Consider the following 8,655-nt stretch of genomic DNA (forward strand, 5'->3'; position numbering starts at 1 on the left):
TCATGAGTGAAATTAGTAAGAGGTATATAAATTACTAAATTTTGATAAAGGATTGCAAGAGCTTTCGAGTGCAAGTGCTCCAAGTAGTTTCCAGTGTTGATTTGAAACAATCAAAATGCATTGCCTCCTATATTTTGAAACTAAACTCAAATGGTTCCCCGGGATTTGCACATAAGGGATATAAGATAATTTATTTATTAATCCAATTCTCTGTTAAAAGCATATATATTATAGTTTAATCTACATCTATCATAAAAAGTTTCCTCAAGCATTTACAGAGGTAGTAGTTCAAAAAGACAAAAAAGAAGAATAAGCAATAAAGAGAAGAAAAAAAGAAGCATTAACATTTCCCCAAAAAAAGTAACCAAGAGAGACTAACAGGATCATTTTTGAAAAACACCAGCGAAGTGCGTGTGAGAATAAACCATCGCTTCTTCCATGATTTCCAACCTAACCCTGAAGCAACAAAAAATTAGTGTAGAAAAAGTAAGGAAACAAAACAAGTGACTTGAAGAAAAATATGTACCAAATATCAATATAAAAATGTCAAAACACAGAAGATTCCAATACAAGTAGATTGAACAAACTGAATGGGCAAAATAAAAATGAAACAAATAATGTTGAAAAACACTTGGATCTACGATACATAGGACTAAAAGACAAAATGATATTAATAATGTAGAAAAACACTTGGTCATTGTGAGATATTAAGTTCAAATTTGCATTCTGAAGACTATGATACGAGACAATGCCAAAAGTTGGTAGTTACAAATCTTTCCTAATATAACAACTGTTTTTGGATAAAGTCCTTGATGTATCAACTATTTTTCGATGAAGTCCTTGATGTAACAATTAGTATATGCATAAAGATATTTTACAAGTGTTTTAAACCCTCCTAGTAAATTTATTATCAACCAAAAAAATGGGTAAAAGGAAGTTACATTTCCTTAAGGTGCATTTGGTATGTAGGATAAGACATGACAAAACAAAATTAGACCGAGAAATAATCCAAGTGAAACAAAAAAGCATTTCCTTCTGTCTCATAAAAATAGGTAGAACAAATTCAGGAAGATTGGGACAAGATTGGTACTAAACTACTCATGTCAAATTAAAACCCTAAACCCTTCCAAGATTCATTCACCCGCCTACCTGACTCGCATTGTTGTCTAGTCTTGTACACCTGTCCACGTACCATACACACCCTTAAAGATAGATTAATGGACATGTGATGTCTTAATTAATGGACATGTGATGTCTTTCTATTAAATTATTACATTACATTGTGCATAGATGACCAAAACTTCTCTATGTAGTTAATTTGGATGTGTTCGTAAATTATTTTCGTCATGAATCAACTAATGGCTCCTAGTACACCAAAATACTTTGAAGCCTTTTCTTTTCAACGAGTGAAGCACCACTTTTGCAATGAAGGAGACCCTTAGAAGCACCACGTGTTCACATATATGGCGAGTTAATACTACTTCAAGTCAATCTCAATTAAATATTGTCTGAAAACAAAGATTAGTGTTTGTCTGAACTTAATTTTACAGTTTGTAATTAAGAAGCTAAAATTGGGGGTTAGGAGGGCTTGAAAAATTACAATGCTAAGGATTTGTAGAACATAAAAAATAACTAGATATCATGTTTATGGATCCAAAAGAGGCACTCAAATAGGGTGGCAAGAGAAGTGATGTAGGCTCTAAGAACAAGAATAACAACCTACCTTGCATGTGAACGTTCTTACGGATATGAACGACCATGTTGAAATTACCAAAAAAAAGTGAATGGAAAGACAAATGTTTTTCCCTATAACTACAAGGTTACACCAAGCATATCGTAATGGATGGTTTTTTCCATTCATACCATGAAGATTGATGCAACAAGACAAAATGTTAATGCAAACTTGATAATTCGTAATAGCACTTTCAAATCTAAAAGTTCTAGATTAAAATTTGAATGATACAAAATTTATGAAGTGCATTTCAACTAAGGAGGCGTAATACGTGGCATGCTATCTAGAAAGGAAGTTGTTGGAAAAATCATATATTTTGGTGGTTGTGTTGTTGGAATGGTCATTTGTTCTTAGTAAGGTTGTTGAAACATTCAGATATAGCTGAAAGGTTCATAAAGTTGAAGGTGGTAACACCTACAAGATTTACGAACCGATAAATGGGAGGTTGGAGGAGAGACCAATTCTGAAGTAGAAACATCACCTTTTGAGGTGGTTTGGTCGTTGGTGCCTTGGTGGGGATACTTGTACCAAGAGTAAATCATATGAAGAGGCATAGGTTAGCTAAGATTGACAAGTAAGAAAGTAGTTAAGAACTATAATGCATAGATGCTTCAGCCTATGCTATTATATCGGTCATAATACGAAATATCGGTCAGGACCGATATTCGATATATCGGTTATATCGGTGATATGTCGGTGATATATCGGTCCAAAATAGCGGTTAACATAATATATCTTAGAATTATATATATAATATGCATTAATTAGAGTTTAGAAATATAGTTTCAAAATTAAAACATCACATCATCTAATAAATAATAAAATTAGTCATCTAGGCTTTGGGACTGTTAGTCTAATAGTCTGTTTACTCATTTGGGTTTGGGCCTTTTGAAATTTGGACTGGAGGCCTGGAGCACTTGTAAATTTCTAAGCGATAGCTACCGCCTACCACTTACCAGCCGGCCACAGGAGACAGATCACAAATCACAATTCACAGACGTACACATATCCGCCGACCGCCATCGCCTTCCTTCCCCCCTTGACCCTTGTAAGCGACGGCCGGTAGAGTGAGCAGCAGACCAGCAATCGACCTTCGGCTTCTTCCATTCCCGTCCCGTTGCCATCCCTATCGCTGGCTATGTTGTGTCGATTACAGAGAAAAGCAGAGGAGATCGAGAAGAGAGACCGAGAAAAGAGAAGACGTTGTGAGAAGAAGTCGTCGAAGACTCGATGTTGTGAGAACTGAGAAATCGGAATATCGGTCCGATTTTTACCTCAAAATATCGCTAAAAAATCACTAAGAATCGCTAAATATCGCTGATAATAACGTTCCCAATATTTTGACCGATATTTAAGGTCCGATTTTTTTCCTAGGAACGATATCCGATATATCGCCGATATATCAACGATATATCGCCGATATTAACAGCATAGGCTTCAGCTATTGTCGAAACTCCATATCCAGTTCCAAAGTGTAATGAGGCATAGGTCTGACTATATCACCAAATTGTTTAACCATTTCATATAGAGATAAAATTTCATGAATTATAAATTTAAAAAGATATAAATTTAACGCAAATTTAGGTTTTATGCCTAAGAGAGAGAGAGTGAGTGAAAGAAAGAGAAGTCAAAGTAACAAAGAAGTGAAGAGTTGCAACAAAATATTTGTCCTTAGTGGTCCATACCATGTGCAGAGCACTAACCTAGTGTCACTAAGTAAAAGAATGATATGACTTGAGCTCAAGTATTTTATATATACTTTATGCATTCTGTGTTTCTATGTGGTATATATTACGACATGAAAACACATTGATGTCAACTCTAGGAGATATAGGACAGAGAGAGGTAACTAGGTATATTTCTTACTGAGAGATGAAAATTCATGAATTATAAATTTAAAAATTAAAATTAAAATTGGACACAAACTTAGGTCTTAGGCCTATGAGAGAAAAAAAAAAAGAGAAAGGCAAGCAAAGGTGACGGAGAAGTGAAGCAATTGAACATAATTTTTTCCTTAATGGGCCATACCATGTGGGGTCTAGGGAGCACTAACTTAGTGTCACCAAGTAAAAGAAAGATGACTTGAGTTCAAGTATTTTATATATACTTTATACATTATGTGTTTCTACATGGTATATATTATGGCATGAGAACACATTGATGCCTATAATGTTTGGTTTTGAAAAAATCTTGACCCTGAAAATTAGAGTTCATTTTTTTCTAAATATTTAATGCACATATTAATTATTCCATTTTTTAGTTTAAACTCATATATTAGGGTCGGCAACAAGTAGGGTAAGGGTTATTCCGTTATCCAATCCATTTAAAATAGCAGGTAACGAAACAAGCAATTATCCATCTTATAGACCTATTATCCATATCCTACCCTACCCATTAAAATAGCGGGTAACAAGATGGGTAATGGATAAATGGTAAAATAAAGTTATTTTGAACTATAAATAATATTATTAAACCTCAAACATATATGTAAAACATAAATTCATAAATATAGTAGTTGTGTTATATCTAGTTTTTTATAGTAAACATTTTAATATTACATTACGTATAATCCTAGTATAATGTTTAAAAACAATACAAAAATTTCAAAACAACATTGTTCGTTGTATTTATTTTTCTGACCACGTCTTGTTTCTAATTGAATCATCATGAACTCTTTTACTCGAGAAATATAAGTAAATTAAATTACACATTAATATACGACATATATTCCTATATATATATATATATATATTATTTCGAAACGAGTAATGCGTATTGGATAAGTGGATAAGTGGATAAATGGATAACTAAAATCCGTTTATCCATATCCTACCTACTGAAATTTCGGGTAAACAGGTTTTGGATAAGTGGATAAATGGATAAAGTTTTCTTTGTCCATACCCTTATCAATCGGGTAGAAACATAGCGGGTAGCGGGTTTACCCTCACCCATTGCCAACCATATCGTATATGCATGCATGCATTACCATGAATTTGCTTTCTTGCAAAACAGGGTAAATGAAATTTGCTAAAGTGGGCTTAATCACAAACTTTGTTTCACACCTTGATGAGGTAAAGAGTGTATAGGCCACTAGATTCATTCTAGTGAAAGATACTCTGCAGAACATCACATTTCATATGTATTAACAAGGTGGCACCATCATCATGAAGTTCCTTGTGACAGAGTTGCTAATCTCTAACCCTAACTGCTAAGTGATAACATCTCCATCATACAATAAAAGATGTTACTAGATGCAAGATCACACACAACTATTAGCTACAAGTTGGCGATGTCGGCTTAGACCATATTAGGATGCCATCATCCACTATTGTAGTTCAAAGATACCAATTTCCATTACTTGAGGACAACTTTTCCCAAGACTTGAATGTAACGCATGACCACTCCCAGATATTTCAAGGTGATACTACAATAAGCAATTAGAAAAATGTCTTGGTTAGGTGGTCAAGAAGTAGGTGTGGTGGATCTTAACATTGTTAAAGAGTAATGGCACTGGTTCAAGGGATTAAGGCACCAACTCTGCATGTCAATATTCACATTGAGGCAAAAATGACACAGGTGGCTTATATTGTGTTCAAATACATTATCATTGCATGGAATCATAATCCATCTTGATAAAAGTACCTTTAACCTATTGTCAAGCCACTAAAGTGATTCAAATAATGTGGGTAGCCTACATAGTGAAATGAAGATCAACATATCGATGCCTAGTTGATTTGATACAAAACACAATTATCAGCAGTCGTGGCAATACAATGGGACCTAGATATCAAAATCTATAAATCGACTTTAAAACCCAGTCAAGTTGTCTTGTTTTAACCTACAACCCTGGTCAAGTTGCTAAACAAATAAACCTATAATTGATTAAAAAACTTTCTATCATAAATTCCTAACACATGTTTTTAAGACACCATGATTCAAGAGAAAAAAAATGATTGTTGGGGCATTACCATTGGTGTATTGACCTTTGTAGTGTGTTTATTTCATTATCATAAAGCGGCTCAAGAACTGGTGGGTTTCAAGATGTAAAATCCCTTTATTCTATTATGTTATGGAAAATTTGAAGGAGTCATACAGTAAAACAAAATAACTAATTTCGCTTCATTTGTTGATAAGGTGGCACACAGATTTGAACTAGGGAAAAAGGAGTTTGGAGATGATTGTGATTTAGATGTGTCTTGTGTACAGGAGGTATGCCATGGCGATACATGATATGTACGGGCAAATGAGAGAGGACCCAATGGTGAGACAGAGTATTTCCCGGTGAAGATTAGGCTACACCGAGGCTCGCCATAAGCCCTTTCCTATTCCTTGTGATTTTGGATGAGGTCTCCTGAGGATAAAGTGGAATCTCCATGGTGTATATTATTCACTAATGACATTGTGCCAGTAACAGAGTCGAAGGTAGAGGTCAATGAAAGGTTGGAGGAGCGGCGAGCGGATCAAGGCTTACGTATTAAACGCTCTAAGACTGAATGCATATGGTGTAATTTCAACAGGGAGCGTATTCATGAAGCGAGTAGAAGTCAGCATTGAAGGGCAAAGGTACCCATTGCCCAAAAGGACAGTTTGACATGCTCCCTGGTTCAAAAAAAGGGAGAGGTCAAGAATTACGTAACACATCGCATAAAGACAGGGTGGCTAAAGTGGAGTGTTGCCACGAGGGTGCCATGTGACAAGAAGGTCAAGTGAGCTTTTACATGGTAGCCATCCGACCAGCATTGTATTGGTCAAGCAACAAGGAAAGCTCATGAAAGAGTTGGAAGTTGCAGAAATGAGGATGATTAGATGGACGTGTGGTCGGACCATGTTGGATAGGATACCAAACAAGGTCTACTTTCCACTATCACGCCCTCCCGTGGTGGATCTTGGGGAGACCTCGTCACTTGAAACGCCTAAGACATAGATACTCCAAGAATCTCATATTATTGAGCAAGTAATACACATAAATACATGTAAGGCTAGGTAGCATGGATCCTAAGCAAATGATTACAGAGATAGGGAGCCTCATGAGGGGTAGCTATAGACAATTTTATGATATTCTTGTATGACATTTGCCCAACCATAGAGCATAAATTGACAACTAAAATAGAAGCTAAAATTTAGGCAATATGCATCAACTATATACACAATATTACATATTTGTTTTTTTCTTTAAGCCCATACATAGATGACCAAGGAACTTCAAGGAACAACTGTTATGTATCATGAGCTCAAATAAGCAGAAGACTTCTACTCACCTTTTGAAGATATGAACAGCGGACCACTCTTGAAAACCTGTAGAATTTGCACAAAAGTGGTCAGAGAGAAGAAAATTTCATGATCCAAACAAGATTATCATTCAAAACCAATCTAATTCATGATATACCATTAGAGTAAACAAAAGCAAAGGTGAACACATGCAATTAGAAGTGGGTTTTTCGGAACACATATTATATTCCTAGAATTATCCATAAAGAATACTCAATCAGAGCTTGGAACAAAAGCAAGTCACCTGAAACGTTGAATTAAACCACACGCATATACTTTGCTTAATTATTACTACCTCCATCCCAAAAGAGAAATGGAAAGTTCGACTCTGGATGCCAAACAACTTACCGTTTGACCTCTAATTTGATATGGATTTTTAACTTTTAGAATGAAGAGATGGCTACATTGAACTTTATAACAATTTGTCAAAATAAGCACAAGATGGGTTAAGTTTGCAACGAAATCCATACCAAATTCGCATGCGAAAAAGCACAATGTTAAATTATGAAAATATAGATTATTTCGACAACAAAAACACTACAAACAATACCGTATTTGTAGCTCCATTTCGGGGACGCGTGAATGCCGCCAATGAAGCAGACATTCTCAGAAAACATTGACAACGAAACAATCAAACATTTGAGATGGATGTTGTAATCGTCCAAAAATGAGTGGAACCCAGATCGAAAAATACGCTGCTAAGCAAATTAGCCACAAGATCCAATGGTGGAATTCCGATTGAACAGACTGTGAAGACGAAGATGGAGATGATGAAAAACCCCAAAAAAAGCAACAAAGCTACGCTCTCTGTCGTCACTTTCTCTCTCTAGAAATGTTGGATTAGGTAATAGCGGCATTTGGTCTTTAATGGGAGGCTTAACTTCGACCCGTGATTCGAGGGACAGTCAAATATTTGCTGGTGGGAGTTACAGTCGATAGTAACACCACGAGTAACTTCGGGAACCAAAAACAACTCACACTTTCAGTCCCTCATGTTATATTTTTGTTTCAAAATTGATCCATATTCTTCCAAAAAGTGATGTTTCCAACCCCTTACTTTTTGTTTTACAAGTATTGAAGAGTAAAGAAACTTAAAATTGTATATAAGATAAACATTTGAACAAATTGTTTAATAGTTAAGTTCAGTTAATTATTTATATTTGTATTATATTATAAAGTATTTGATTCAATCTCTTAAAAACAACTTTTTAAGCATTGCTTCATCCATATCCTTCTGATCCCTCGAGTTTAACAAGTTTTGATAATTCATATTCTTCTATTTATCTATTGCTTCATTTATATCCTTCTATCCATTGATTTCAACCAGTTTAGATAACCTTCATCAAGCAATGATTCAACAAAATGATTCAATATTTTTAGATGGATATATATCATTTAACATTTCGATTACATCCTCTACTTGTGTGTGTGTATGCACGCACATGTGTGTGTATATATATATATATATATATGTATATATTCGAAGCAGGTTCTTTGTGATACAAACAGATTCTAAGCTTCCAAGGTTCATATCCTTCAATCTATTTACATCATATGTGTTTTGTTCAATCTTTGTTTTTTTATTCAAACATAGTCGACATCTTCCAAGGTCTGTTTTCTGCTTTCCTTGCTTTAATTTAATCTATTGTTTGTGA

General features: G+C 34.8%; 1 protein-coding gene across 5 annotated transcripts in view; it reads right to left on the reverse strand.

Annotated features, from left to right (window-relative positions):
* LOC112529553 (rho GTPase-activating protein 7-like) overlaps positions 1 to 7,809 on the reverse strand; it is a 33,591-nt gene extending 25,782 nt beyond the window's left edge. For 3 of the 5 annotated variants that reach the window (XM_025140907.1, XM_025140885.1, XM_025140877.1), the window contains exons 1-3: positions 7,551 to 7,809; positions 6,991 to 7,027; positions 380 to 456 (exon numbers count right to left, since the gene is read on the reverse strand). In XM_025140907.1, the coding sequence (XP_024996675.1) occupies positions 380 to 456; positions 6,991 to 7,027; positions 7,551 to 7,604 (168 nt within the window). In that variant the 5' untranslated portion in view covers positions 7,605 to 7,809. Of the gene's footprint in view, positions 1 to 379; positions 457 to 6,990; positions 7,028 to 7,550 lie in introns of those variants that run through there. The other 2 variants (XM_025140893.1, XM_025140900.1) reach the window with 2 other exon arrangements.
* Positions 7,810 to 8,655: the final 846 nt, after the last annotated feature.

This window comes from Cynara cardunculus (assembly GCF_001531365.2).
Source record: "Cynara cardunculus var. scolymus isolate 2C chromosome LG 1, CcrdV1, whole genome shotgun sequence".
Taxonomy (NCBI): domain Eukaryota; kingdom Viridiplantae; phylum Streptophyta; class Magnoliopsida; order Asterales; family Asteraceae; genus Cynara; species Cynara cardunculus.